At 64.6% G+C, this 13,656-nt stretch overlaps 1 protein-coding gene across 1 annotated transcript in view; it reads left to right on the plus strand.

The window, feature by feature from the left end:
- Positions 1-237: 237 nt before the first annotated feature.
- ARHGEF17 (Rho guanine nucleotide exchange factor 17) overlaps positions 238-13,656 on the plus strand; it is a 32,229-nt gene continuing 18,810 nt past the window's right edge. The window contains exon 1 of the mRNA XM_062567462.1: positions 238-3,468. Within this exon, the coding sequence (XP_062423446.1) occupies positions 238-3,468 (3,231 nt within the window). The remainder of the gene's footprint in view (positions 3,469-13,656) is intronic.

The following is a 13,656-nucleotide window of genomic DNA, read 5'->3' on the forward strand; positions in this document are numbered from 1 at the left end:
GGAAAAAAAAGAGGGAGGGGAAAAGAAAAGAGGGAGGGGGAAAAAAAAGGGGAGAGAAAACAAAGCGGGAGTGATGAAGCCTGCTGGCAGCCCGGAGGAGGAGCGGGGCCGGGCGGTGCCTGCGGCGGGGCCGGGGCCGGGGCCGGCGCGGGGGCGGTGCGGGCCGGGGCCGGGGCCGGGGCCGGGGAGCGGGCGGAGGAGGCGGCGGCGGCGGCGGCGGCGGGGGGGGGTTAGACTATGGCGGAGGGGGGCAGCGGCCGGGGGGCCGCGGCGGGCTCGCCCGCCTCCTGCCCGCCTTCCTCCTCCTCCTCCTCCTCCTCCTCCTCCTCCTCCTCCTCCTCCTCCTCCTCCTCCCCGGGTTGGAAAGTTTCGCCGCTGCCCGCCGAGCCGCCGGGCCGGGCGCCGCGCAGCCTGGCCCCCTCGGTGCGCCAGCTCTCGCTGCGCTTCGCCGAGCCGCCGCCGCCGCCGCCGCCGCCGCCGCCGCCGCCGGGCCCGGCTCATGCCGCGGGGCCGCCGCCGCCGCCGCCGCCGCCGCCGCGGGGCCCGGCGCTGAGCGCGGAGCCGCCGCGCTGGCCCAGCGTCCCGGCGATGCGCAAACTCTTCGGCGAGAGCTGCCGGCAGGAGCCGGCCGAGGCGGCGCGGCGGAGCGGCGGCGGCGGCGGCGGGACCGGGACCGGGACCGGGACTGGGACCGGGACCGGGCGGGCGCCGCCGCCGCCGCCGCCCCGCAGCCGCGTCCCGCACCCGGCGCTGCGGGCGCCGCCGGGGCCCGGCCCGCATTCCTGGCATAGCTCGGCCCAACCGCAGCCGCCCGCCTCCTCTTCCTCGGCCCGCGGCTCCAGCAGCGAGGAAGAGCCGCCGGCGCCCGGCCGCTCCTCCGAGGGCTCGGCGGGCAGCGAGGGCGAGAGCTGGCCCTTGGCCCCCCGCAAGCGCTCCGGCCGCAAGAAGAAGAAGAAGGACGGCGGCGCGCGGGACACGCGGGACGCCGAGGGGCCGGCGGGCGCCCGGGCCGGCGGCGGGGCACACGCCTTCGGCGACGCCGAGGGACGCCGGCCGCCCGCGCGGGGCGGCCCGGAGAGCGGCCCGGCGGCAGCGGCCCCCCGCTACGCGGCGGCGTCGCCCGTGCCCGTGGTGGCCCGCGTCTCCAAGGTGAACATCCTGCCCTTTGCGGCCAGCCCCGGCGGGTCGCGGAGCAGCAGCCGCTACTCCAGCACGGAGACGCTGAAGGAGGAAGAGCACTTCGGGGCGTGCTGGCCCAGCCAGAGCCGGCCTTTCCAGGTGGGCTACACCGTGCACCGGTCGCCCAGCTTCGGGCCGAGCGATGGCCTCGCTCGGGGGCAGCCGCAGGTCCGCGTCCGCCCCAAGCTGCCCCTGGGCATGGCCAAGGCGAAACAGGACTTTCCAAGCGAGAGCCTGCAGCGCCCTGGGCCGGAGGGGGACAGAGCCAAACACTGCAAGTCCTTGTCCAACCCCGACATTGCCACCGAGACGCTGACTCTCCTCAGCTTCCTCAAGTCAGACCTCTCGGAGCTGAAGGTGAAGAAGAAAGGGGTGAGGATTGGGCTCCCAGAGGAGCCAGCCCTCGGAGGGAGTAGGTACGAAGGCTGCTCCGCTCCAGCCGGCCATCCCTTGGCAAGCCGGGGCCGCCACGGGACTCAGCCCCTGGCCCGGTGGGCGCCGGGCGAGCGGCCCACCCTCAAGGACCTCACGGCAACGTTGCGGCGAGCCAAGTCGTTCACCTGCCCTGAGAAGTCGGGCACGCGCCGGCTGTTCCTCCAGAGCAGCATGAAGCAAAGCTCCTCCGAGCTTCTCCTGGCCACCACCGACAACCATGACGGAGCAGCTTCAGACAGCGATGGCGGGCGCAGGGGAGACGATGACGTGCTCCCCGTGGTCATCCAAGACCAGTACATCCAGGAGGCACGGCAAGTCTTTGAGAAGATCAGTAGGATCGGTTGCCAGCAGGACTATGGCTTTGCAGCGGAGCAGAAGGACAGCGGAGGTGTGGAAGGTGCCGGGGAGTTTGCAGAGCCGGCGAGGGGAGCGAGAACGGAGAGCAAGCGGTGTTTGAAGAAGACGGAGTCCGAGGAAAACCTCTCGTGCAGGAAGTCCGTGGAAGAGCTCTCGGGTCACGAATCGAGCCTGACGGACGAGGGCATCGTCACAGAGCCGGAGCCGGCGCCCGCCGCGGTGGCCTACAAGGATCTGCATCAGGCCGTGGCGGCCTGGAAGTTGCCCGATGGCGCCATGGGAGAGAGCGAGGCTCTTCGAGCCAACGGCAGCGAAACGCCTCTCGCCACGTGCCCCGCGTGGCCGCCCCACGACGCTACGCCCGCGGAGGACGCCCCGGCTGGCAAACCGACAGCCCAAGCGCCCTCGGAGGCGCCCGCGACGCCGAGCAGCGCGCGGCGCCGGAGGAAATTCCCCTCCGTCGGCACCAACGGCTCCGACTCCAGCGCCGGCAGCAACGGCGAGTCCAATGGAGAAGCCTACCGCTCGCTGAGCGACCCCATGCCCCACCGGCGCTGCCCCGTCGCGGAGGAGGCCGCCAACTTCTCCGTCGACAGCAACCTGCTGGGCTCGCTGGGCGCCAAGGCGGGCATGCCCGAGTCCTCGGCCGTCTCCCTGTGCGAGTACGCGGGCAGCGCGGCCAGCGACCTGTCCGTGTGCAGCGACGGCCCGCGGGATTACAGCACCGTCATCAAGAACATCGTCAGCCAGCCCGGGGCCATGGACAAGGTGATGGACGAGAAGGGCGGCAACGGCAAGACCGTCAAGAAGAAGTCCTTCAGCGACCCCAGCCGCCGTGGCCAGCTGGCCAGCGCCGGCTTCGAGGGCCCCGGCGAGGCCATCAGCGAGCTGGAGCCCAGCATCCCGCCGTCCAGCAGCGAGCCCATCCTCTCGGAGCAACGGGCCGAGCAGGAGGCCACCGAGCGCGGCCGCCCCGCGGCGCTGGCAGGCGGCAGCTCCGGCGAGGCCGCCCCCAGCTATGGCTTCGACCCCAAGCTCGCCGAGGTCTTGTCTCCCCGCGTGCTCAGGCGCAGCTCCAAGAAACGCACCAACCGGGCGGCCCACCAGGAGAACCGGCCGCCGTCCTCCTCGGCACCGGCGCCCGGCGCCCTGGGCAAGGCCAGGCCTCCTTCCAAGCACGTCCGGCACACGAGCGAACCCGCCACCTTCCTGCCCGTCTCCGGAGCCGAGCCACGCGCCGGTGTCCCCGTGTCCACGCCGGAGCCTTCCCGGCTGCCCGTCAAGTCCTTACCCGTCCTCCAGCCGCCTTCCCTGGAAGACGTGACCAAGAGGTACATGTTGGCCCTCAACTCAGGTGACTCCTCGCCCCCCGGCGCGCCGGAGGCACCCCGCTCTTCGCCCGCGACGCCCACGGCCGCCGAGCCCAAGCTCCCGCGGTGCCCGCGGCAGCCGGAGGACCGCGGCGCCGGCCCGGCACCCCGGAGCAAGCCCCAAGTGGTGAGTGTCCCACGGCCACCTCGCGTCCCCCCGGCTTTTTCCCCCGCCCGAAGGCCGCCGGCGGAAGCGCCTTGGGCCGAGGACGCTCGTCCCGCCGCCTGCCCCGCCGTCCCGGCCCCGCCGACGCGTTGGCCATGGGTGGAGGGGCCGAACGCAGGGTTTCGCCTCCGGAGCTCCGGATTTTACGCGCTTTTCTCCCCACTTGGTCTCCCCCCGTCTCCGGAGCGGAGGCTTTCTCGCGCCCTGCTTTCGCCGGGCGCTTCGATTTCGTTCCCGCGCCGCCCTCGGCTCTTTCGCTCACCCACGGGGGCTTTTAATAACTCGTCACGACGCCCTGGGGGCGGCGGCGGCCCCGGCGCGGCCCAGAAATACCCGTTCCCGAGAAGCAGGGATTTTTTTTTTCCCTCTCTCTTTTTTTTTTTTTTTTTTTTCCCCCTCCTGCAAGGCCGAAGGCCTCGCCGGCAGAAAGTGAAATTATTAATTTATTTATTGCCAGGCCTCAGGCTCCCTATTTTATGCACGGATTTAGCAATTTAGCACGCGTTTTTTGCAAAAAAAAAAAAAAAAAAAAAGGCAATTTGCTGCCGCCGGAGCCGTGAGGACGGAAGAGGAGCCGGAAGGGGAAAATCGCATCCCGCACCCGGGCGTTTGGGGGAGCTCCCACGGCCTGGGCTTGGGCTCGCGGGGGGCAAAGCATCCCTGCGAAGGGGGAAAAAAAAAAAAAAACTTATTTATGCTTCAAAAATCACAGCTTTCCAGCCTAGAGCCCAGCCTGGCTTAACCGGGTTTTGCCCCAGAAAAGCGGGGCGAACCCCGGGGCGAGAGGCCGCTCGCCTCGCCTGACCCTTCAGCCCGCCGGACCCGGGGCGAATTTTCCCTTTTAAGGGCAACGGCAGCGGAGCCGGAGCTTTGCGGCGCCTCGCGCCTTCCCCCGGGCCCTGGCGTTAACTCACCCCCCACCTTCCCCGGGGCTTTCGTTGCGCCCTGATTTATTAGCGAGCCCGAGCGGGGACGTTTCGCCTCGGCTTGCGCCGGGGCCGGGCCGGGGGGGGGGGGGAGCCGAGCGCTGCGAGGGAGTTGCTTAAATTTACGGGCCAGGGCGCCCAAGACCGGATATAACTCGGGCACCGGCGGCGCTGGCTCCGACGGCAGATCGACGCGCTCCGCCCCCAACCGATAGGAAACGATCCTCTATTTTAATTTATTTTATTTTAATTTTTTTAATTTAATTTAATTTTATTTATTTATATTTAATTTTATCTATTTTATTTTGTTTTATTTTACTTTGTTTTATTTTATTTTGTTTTGTTTTATTTTGTTTTATTTCGTTTTGTTTTATTTTATTTTGTTGTTTCCCCCGTGGGCCGCTCCGCCGCCCCACCGCGCTCGGCAGCCCCCGAGCGCCTTTGGCGCCCGGCGAGGGGTTCTTATTTATCACCCGGAAAAATATTCCCGCGCCGGAGAAAGCTGGAAACCGGCGCTGGCGGCTGTGACGAGACGGGGGCCGGCGGACAAGCTCGGCTGAAAGCGCCGCAGATGCTGAGTGGCTGCTGCTCCCCTCGGGTGAAAAGGAGCCAATTTGGGGCCGGCGGAGGGAGTTTGGGTTTTTGGGGGTTTTTTTTTGTTGTTGTTTTTTTTTTTCCCACGCTGTGGGAAAGCGGCAGCATCCGAGGATTTCCGCCGGAGGACGGGAGAAAACGGAGGCGGCCGCCCGCACGGGCGCCGGCAGATCCAGCTCGGAGGGGGCAGGGGGGGTCTCCGCAGGGAACCGGCCGGGCAGCTCGTTGCGTCGGGGCTTTGCGGAGCCGCCGGAGCATCCCTGGGGATGGCGATCCCGCGGCCGTTCCCAGGAAAGAGCCGGAAAACGCGGGCCGGCCCCGGCATCCGTGGAGCTTCGTCTCGCCGCAGCTTTTCCCGCCACGGTTTTCCCAGTTTCACCCCTCCGGAGCATCCCCTTTCCCAACGTGCCTCTTCCCACGCTGCGGGAACCCCCCAAATCCGCTCGGCGGCCTGCGGCAGCGGCTCCGCGCCCGGCTCGGGGAGCCCTCGCCCGCCCGGCCGCGCGGAGGCACCGGCTCTTCCGCCGCCCCGCGTTCGGCCATCGGGCCTCTCGCAGGGGTTTCCCTCCTGCTCCCGACGCATCCCGGCTGCCTTATTTTTTTACCGCCGCCACCAGCATCCCCGTTACTCCGGGTTTTCGGAGGCGAATCCACCTCTGGGTGGATTTTTTTTGCAGACGCCGGAGCGCCCGCAGCGCCTCCGCCGCCCGGTCCCGGGCGAAAGCCGTCCGCGAACGGCTGCTCTTCCCGCCCCGTGCGCGAGGAGTGCGGCCGCGTCGCTTCCCGCCGGCGCCGCCGTGCCCGGGCGGCCTCGCGGCCCGGGGACGCCGGCGCCGGCTCCTCGCGGCCCGGCGGGCAAAGGGAGGCGCCGGCTCCTCGCAGCCGGGCGCCTTGCAGGAGCTTTCCCACGTCCTGCGTGGAGCTGGGGCTCCAAGATCTTCAGGATGCCGGTCGCTCCCCGCCGGTGCGTAACGATCGGGGACGTTTTCGTTTCGCTAAACCTGGCGGTCGGTGACGTTTTGCACGGCAGCCCGCCCGCCCGCCGCGCCGCCTCGCTGCGCTGGCACGCGCCCACGGAGCTGCGTGCCCGGGCTTCTCCATGCGCCGCCAGGGCCTTCGGCGTCCGGCGGGTTCCCGCGGCTCCTCTCCGCCTAGGGCGCGTCTGCCCCAACGCCTCGGCTCAGAGGAGGTGGCCCTGTTCGTAGCTCGCCGGTGTCCTCCCGCGGGGCAGAGGCGGGTTGTTTCTGCAGCTTTAGCTGGTCGTGGTGCAGGCAGCATTGGAGCATTTCCAAAGAGTGTTCCCAAAACAGGCTGTTTCCCGTCGGCTCTTTACCATTTGAGGGAATAAAAGGAAGATGCGTGGGGATCTCAGCTGGCCGTCTCCCCATGGCCATCTGTTGGTCCACCCCAGCGCAGACCCTCCTCCGGGTGAAGAGCATCTAGGCTTGGTCCCAATCAAGTAGTTCCCACCAGCAAAACCAGTGGCAGCTTCACAGCTGGAGCGGGGGTTTCTCCTAAGCTTAGATGGAGGATGATGTTTCTGGTTGCTTTTCCAGTTTGGTCGTGCTGTAGATAAGGTGGTGCCCGTCACGGAAAGGACAGATGTAATGGAGAAAATGCTGATAGCTCTGGGATTTGGTCCATACAGAGTTTCTTCCCCTTCTCTTTGGGCTTTCCTCTATGTGCAGGAATGGTGTCCAGCAGATCCTTAGACCACCCTCAGTGCCTTGTCTCTTGTCTGTGGGGGAAGAGACTTCCTTCCTTCCACCCACTTATCTCCATCTACCCACCAATCTCCATCCATCTACCCATTGCCATCCATCCACCCATGATCTCCATCTATCCACCCATCTCCATCCATCCGCCCATCTCCATCCATCTGCCCATCCATCTCCATCCACCCACCCAACTCCATCAATCCACTTACATCCACCCACCCATCTCCATCCATCCATCCACCCATCTCCATCCATCCACCCATTGCTATCCATCCACCATCCATCTCCACCTACCCATCTCCATCCATCTGCTCATCCATCTGCACCCACTCATCTCCATCCACCCATCAATCTCCATCCACCAACCCATCTCCATCCATCCACCCGAAACAACAGGCCTTGCTCTGGTCATATGGGCATGGTCTTAAAGGAGGGCATGATCATCCTCCAGGACATTTGATCCTGTAGGTATCAAGCCCAGCTTGCATGGACAAGGCCCATGGAAGCAAGTACATTGTGTTTTCCACCACGGTGTTTGCAGGCCAGCTGGATCAGGCTGGGATGTGTCCAGAGAAGAAAATCAGCCATTTCCACCCCCTGCTCCCTCCCCAGCATGACTCTTTTTAAAGCTCTGATGTTTGGTCCCCGTGGGGCTGTTTCGCTGGGCTCTCTTGGTTACCATGGTGAAGATGGGTGAGGAATTTCAAAGGGAATGGCTACAGTAAATGAACTCTCTCTATAAATAGCGTGTTTGCTTTTGGGTCTTTGGGAACTGCGGCCTGGCCAATAGGAGCGGGAGCAAAAATCAGCATCTGTGTAAAAATATTCCAGCAACTTGCACTTCTTGCAAACTCCAGGCGGTCACTGCTGGAAAATGGGAGAGAAAAGCTGCTCGCGTGTCGTCTTCCAGGAGACGCAGGGAAAGGCGCGGGGCCGCACAGGGGGGGCCGGGGTGGCACGGGCTGGTGCCAGGCACTCCGAAGGCAGGTGGGGCGGTGGGAGGCTTTGCAGGGAGCGTTTCCTCCACGTGCGTGGCCAGAGACGTGAATTAACACCAAGCTGCCGGGCTGCACATCTCTCCCCGGGCATCGCCTGGAGGCTCGTGCATCTATTTTAAGTTGCATCCTCTCAACTCCGAGCTGTCAGCGGCGGAGAAGCTTTGGGCTCCATCTTGCACCCAAGGCCCTCCAGGGTCGCTCCTCGTCCCTCTCTGGGGACCCAGGTGCCATCCACCCACCCATCCAGATGTCTTCTGGCTGCTGTTACACCCGTGACACCGGGCAGGCGCTGAAGGGTTTGGGCAGCCCCAACGGGGAGGACGCGCTCGGGGGGGGGGGGTGAGCCGTGGCTCGGCCACCTCCGGTATGACGTCCCTTCTCGACGGAGACCTGGGCACAGCCGAGCCGGGCGCAGCGCCATCCCCCGGCGCCGCACGGCCAGGCCGAGGCCGAAGGCTCCCCAGCCTCTTCCTCGTGGGCAGCTGGCCCCGAGTAGCCACCGCTGCGGCAGCCCAGCTGTGCGACTGGTTAATATTTCCCTGGCAGGGCAGTGAGGTTTCTATTTGTGAATGCACGTTCCCGCTGGTGCTCTCCAAAGAAAACAAGCAGGGAGTTGTTTGCATGAGCAGATTGGCATCTCCAGGCCCGGGATATGGTTTCCTGCTTTTTTTAGCCGGGCTAGCAGGAGACTAGGCAGCCTGCCCCCATTTGGCATCTCTCTTCTTTCTTTTTTTAAGGGTTTCATCCTGACCCCCTCCGCAGAAAATCTCGTGGCTATCGATACGGGCGCAGGCGGCATGCGCCGCCGCCCGCGGGGGGACACAGCCGTGCCTTTCCCTCTCACCCGTGGTCTCCAAAACCCCGGTGAGATGGGATATAGATGGCTCAGAGCCTCGGTAGCCAGAGACGGGGGTCGTCGCCCGGCAGTTGGCCCCCCGCGCAGGTCAGTAGATGCCCCAAATGCAGTCCTGCAGAGGGGAGCGGAGGTGGGCTCTTGGGGGTGCCTCGGATGGTGGCACCGAAGGGAAGGAGTCACCTCCAGCCATCCCAGAGACACTGAGCGCTGGAGGAGGTAGGGATGGGGTGAAAAGGACTGGTCTCCTATTGAGGTTGCAGATGCGGTACTTGCCGGGACCACAGGGAGCCGGGAGCAAGCCTGGGGCAGGAGGACAACACAGGCTGTCTGGGGCTCCTGGCTCTGGGGTACCTGTCAGCTCCTATGTGCCTGTGGAGTCTTGGATATCTATTGGCTTCTGGGTGCCCATCAGCTTCTTGGTGTCCATAGACTCCTAGGTGTCCATGGACTCCTTGGTGCCCGTCAGCTCCTTGGTATCCACAGACTTGTGGTGCCCATCAGCTCCTGGGTGTCCATGGATTCCTGGATGCCCGTCAGCTCCTGGGTGTCCATGGACTCCTAAGTGTCCATGGACTCCTGGCACCCATCACCTCCTGTGTGTGCATTGGCTCCTGAGTGTCTGTTGGTTCCTGGGTGTCCATGAACTCATGCTGCCCATCAGCTCCTGAGCGTCTATGGACTCCTGGGTGTTCATCAGCTCCAGAGTGCCCATTGGCTCCTAGGTGCCCATGGACTTGTGGTGCACATCAGCTACTGGGTGTCCATTGCCTCCTGGGTGCCCAACAGCTCCTGTGTGCCCGTCAGCTCCTGGGTGCCCATGAATTCCTGGATGTCCATCAGCTCCTGGTGTCCATGGACTGCTGGGTGCCCATATAATCCTGTGAGCCTATTGATTCCTGGGTGCCCATGGACTTCTGGGTGCCCCTCAGCTCCTGGCTATCCGTGACTCCTGGGTGCCCACGGGCTCCTGGGTACCCACTGGTCCTGGATGCCTGTGGCCTCCTGGATGCCCATCACCTCCTGGTTGTCCATGGCCTGCTGAGTGCTGGTCAGGGACCCTCCTCCTTGCAAGCTCCTCGCCAGGCTCCATCTCCTCCGTCGTTGGGTCCCGCCACCTCCTGCCCGCGCAGGCAGTCGGGATGGGGACGGACGCGCAGCACCAGGTCCACCTGGGCCGGAGGGCAGCAGGATGAGCTCCTCGCCGTGCCGGGGGCAGGGTGGGGGGGCGGCGCCGAGCAGAGGAGCCGCCGCGGCGGCGAAGCGCGGCCGGGCTCCTTCCGCGTGACCTCAGCATCTGGAAAGCAGGCGCTCTTGGCCTGCGTGACTACGACTTGAGGCGAAAAACCTTCCATATTTGGCGAAAGCTGTCGGAGGGCTCGGCGGGGGCCCCCGACGCCAGCGGGGCTGCCAGCCCGTGCCCCCCCCCCAGCCCGCCACCCGCTTTTAACTCCTCGGGCGCCCCTGGGATCTGCTCCAGAGCGTTTTCCCGCGGGAGACGAAGCGGGTCCGGGGGGGTGCTGCGAGCGCAACGAGCTTTGCCCGGTCTCCGGCGGAGTGAGGAGAAGCTCAGCCAGCACTGGGAAACACCGCAGATGGACGGAGGATGGGGAGGTCCAAGCGTCCCGGGGGAGTTTTGGAGCTGGGAATCCAAAACCGGGCAAGGAAAGCGCTTGAAATGAGCAGGAAACAATTAATATTCAGTTAATATACAACTGATCAGGGCACGATGCTCGGGCGGAGGGATAGGGGCGTCCTCCCGGTACGGGGGGCCGAGGCTGCCCTCCTCCTCCTCCTCCTCCTCCTGCTGCTGCTGCTGCCCGGGCCACCGTGGGGCTCTGCCGCGGGCTGCCGGCCACTGGTTTGCTACATGGGAGCATCTCTGCACACGAGCAAAGCTCCTTTGCAGCCTGGGAGCCTGGGAAAAACCCCAGCCGAGGCAAAAGCAAACACGTACCGCCGGAGGGCTGCGGGTAAACACGGGAATATTATTAGTAACTGAAGCGGGGTGGACTCAGAGCTGCTGATTTATGCTCTTATTTCCCTCGAAGACGGTACGGCGGGGAAAGCGGCTTGGACTTTTCTTACCCGTGGGAGAACAGCAAGCAGCCTGGAGGGTGGGAGGAAGGATGGCACCTCCGAACGGAGGGCGAGGGCCAGGACGGTGCTGTGTATCGTCTCCCCAGCCCCAGCTTCGGGCTTCTCCCGCTGCTTTCCGCAGCAGCACGCACAGCCTGTCGTTGCTCTTGGAGCGGTGGAGGTCCTTCTCAGGACACAGGGCCTGGTGTTCCTGGGGGAGGGTGGAGGCAGCTGCTACCTGGGATGGAAGCGTTTGATACCTGCAGATGAAGGTGGTTGGTACCAGGTGATGGAGGTGGCTGGTACCTGGGAATGGAGGTGGCTGATACCAGGAGTGGAAATGGTTGATACCTGGGGCTGGAGGAGGCTGGTACCAGGGATGGAGACAGCTGGTACCAGGGGATGGAGGTGGGTTGGTACCAGGGATGAAGATGGTTGGTACCACGGATGGAGGTGGCTGATACACACGGATGGAGGTGGCTGGTACCAGGAATGGAAGTGTTTGATACCTGCAGATGAAGGTGGTTGGTACCAGGTGATGGAGGTGGCTGGTACCTAGGAATGGAGGTGGCTGGTACCAGGAATGGAAGTGGTTGATATCTGGGGCTGGAGGTGGCTGGTACCAGGGATGGAGACAGCTGGTACCAGAGGATGGAGGTGGGTTGGTATCAGGGATGAAGATGGCTGGTACCACGGATGGAGGTGGCTGATACGCAGGGATGGAGGTGGCTGCTACCTGGGATGGAAGTGTTTGATACCTGCAGATGAAGGTGGCTGGTACCAGGGATGAAGGTGGCTGGTACCACAAATGGAGGTGGCTGGTACCAGGGATGGAGACAGCTGGTACCAGGGGATGGAGGTGGGTTGGTACCAGGGATGAGGGTGGCTGGTACCTGGGGATGAAGATGGCTGGTACCAGGGATGGAGGTGGCTGGTACCTGGCAAATCCAAGTCTGCCCTTGGTCCCTGGCTTCGAGCAAACCAAGCCTTGGACCAGCGAGACCGTCTTAGGCCGTGCCCCCGGCTAGTGAATATTTTGCCTCCACTGACGCCCTGTCCAGTGGGCTCTTCCCAGTCAATCTCCTGGGAGTAACGTCTCTGTCGGGATCCCGGCGTCGCCTCTGTCACCGCCCGGCAGCGTGCTGGGGGCTGCGCCCGGCGGCTCGTCCCGCCGCCCCCCCGTCCTGCCGGCCGAACCGGGGGCTCGGTCCCCGAGGGGTCTCCCGCGGCCTTTTGCCGTCAGCCCGGCAGGGCCGCGCAGGGCCTCGGACCTCGCGTCAGCCCCTCGGGCGTGAGTCTGGCTCGGGGAGCTCTTTTCTTGCGTTTTATTTAGCTTTGCATCGCCCAGCGGAGCCTGTCTCCGGGGACGGCGCCTCTTCCCGCGAGCGGGATGCGCAGGAATCGCAGCTCCCGTATCCGCGAATCCGGATGGGAAATCTCTCCCCAGGCGAAGGGCCCCGCGGTGGATTGCAGCGGTTCGCCTATACCAACCCTAATCGAACCTTATGGTTAAAAACCATCCCGGGAGGAGTTAAGGAGATTTTTTTTTTCCCCAAGCGATTTTCCTGCCAGAAACCAAGCGATCGAGGAAATAGGGAATTGGATATAACGGCAGCGTCCAAGCTGTTTAGGTTTAACGTCGGCCACATCATTACTAACCGCCAGCCCTATAAACGGCTCATTTAATTAACCTCAAACTTTCCTCCAGAAAAGAAAAAAAAAGAAAAAAGAAAGAAAGAAAGAAAATCCTCCGCTGGCCTTCGCATTAGCCTGAGAAACTCGGGGCCGAAAGGAGCTTTTCCTTGAGAAAGCGAGTCGAGGTCGAAATGCAGCAGTAATATATAAGCAAAGCGGAGGCAAAGCACCGTGGCAGGGATATCCCGATCGCTTCGGGAAGGTTATTCTGGGCTAACCAAGACCTTCGGGCGAGAGCGAGGGTTACGGCGCTCGAGGACCCGTCTGCGCAGAGGCTCCCGGCGGGGACGAGGGTTTCCTTCCCGCACGCCTCCCGTTCGGGAGTTTCTCCGGCTCCGGGTCCGCTTTTTTGTCCGGCGCGATGGTCCGGGGGAACCGGAGACCGCGTCGTGCTCGGGGCCGGAGCCCGGATGGGTCGTCGCCGCTGGATGCGCCGTGGGGCAGGGGACTTTCCGCCTCCAAGCGGAGCCGGCGGCTCTCGCTGTGTCCCGGCTCCCTCTAGCGGGATCTGCGGCGGGAAGAGGGGTCGGAGCAGCCCGGAGCGATGGGGCGGACGGGGACGCGTTGCCGGCAGCATCAGGCCCCGGTGATGCCCGAGCCCCGTAGCAGCGCGGAAATCCCAGTGCCTCCCAGTTCCCATGCGAACTTGGGAGGGGGCCGCGGAGAGGAGAGACGCTCCCGGCTCCTCGGCAGCTCAGCCGCCCTACGAGACCCCGGAGGATCCCTGCGGGGGCAACCGCAGGGCCGTTGGGTCCCTCCGCTCCTCCGTCCTCGGCGGAGCGCCCGGAGGGGGGGGATTTTCCCCAAAACCGCGGGGAAAACGAGGCGAGAGGCCCCGATTTTGGACAACTTGCTTCAGCCGGCGCAGGACTAAGGGGGTTGTCGGGGCGCAGCCAGGGCGGCTCCGGCTGCGTTTTTCCACGGGCCCCATTTTTCCGGGAGGATCCGGGACGTTCGGGCAGAGGGAGCAGCTCCCGGCGCGCCTGCCGCACGCCCAGCTCCGAGAAAAGCCCATCCGAAAGGAAGTGGAAAGGTGTTTACAAAGCGGCGGGCTAAAAATATCCGTCTCATATTTTAGCCCGGCCCTAAAAATAGGCTGTGCCGGTCGAGCGGCCAAAGGCTGCCAGGAATTTCCCGCGGGCCGTGGTCTCCCCTTCGCCCTCGCCGCAGCTCTCTCGGGGCTGGGGGGGGCAGGGGGGGTCCGGCGGGTTGAGCCCCAGCGTCCCTGGGGGCGTCCGGCCACGTCCCCCGCCGCTGGCTCCCGGCGCGGGGCCCTAAAAGCGGCG

This window comes from Rhea pennata, chromosome 1, assembly GCF_028389875.1.
Source record: "Rhea pennata isolate bPtePen1 chromosome 1, bPtePen1.pri, whole genome shotgun sequence".
In the NCBI taxonomy this organism is placed as follows: Eukaryota; Metazoa; Chordata; class Aves; order Rheiformes; family Rheidae; genus Rhea; species Rhea pennata.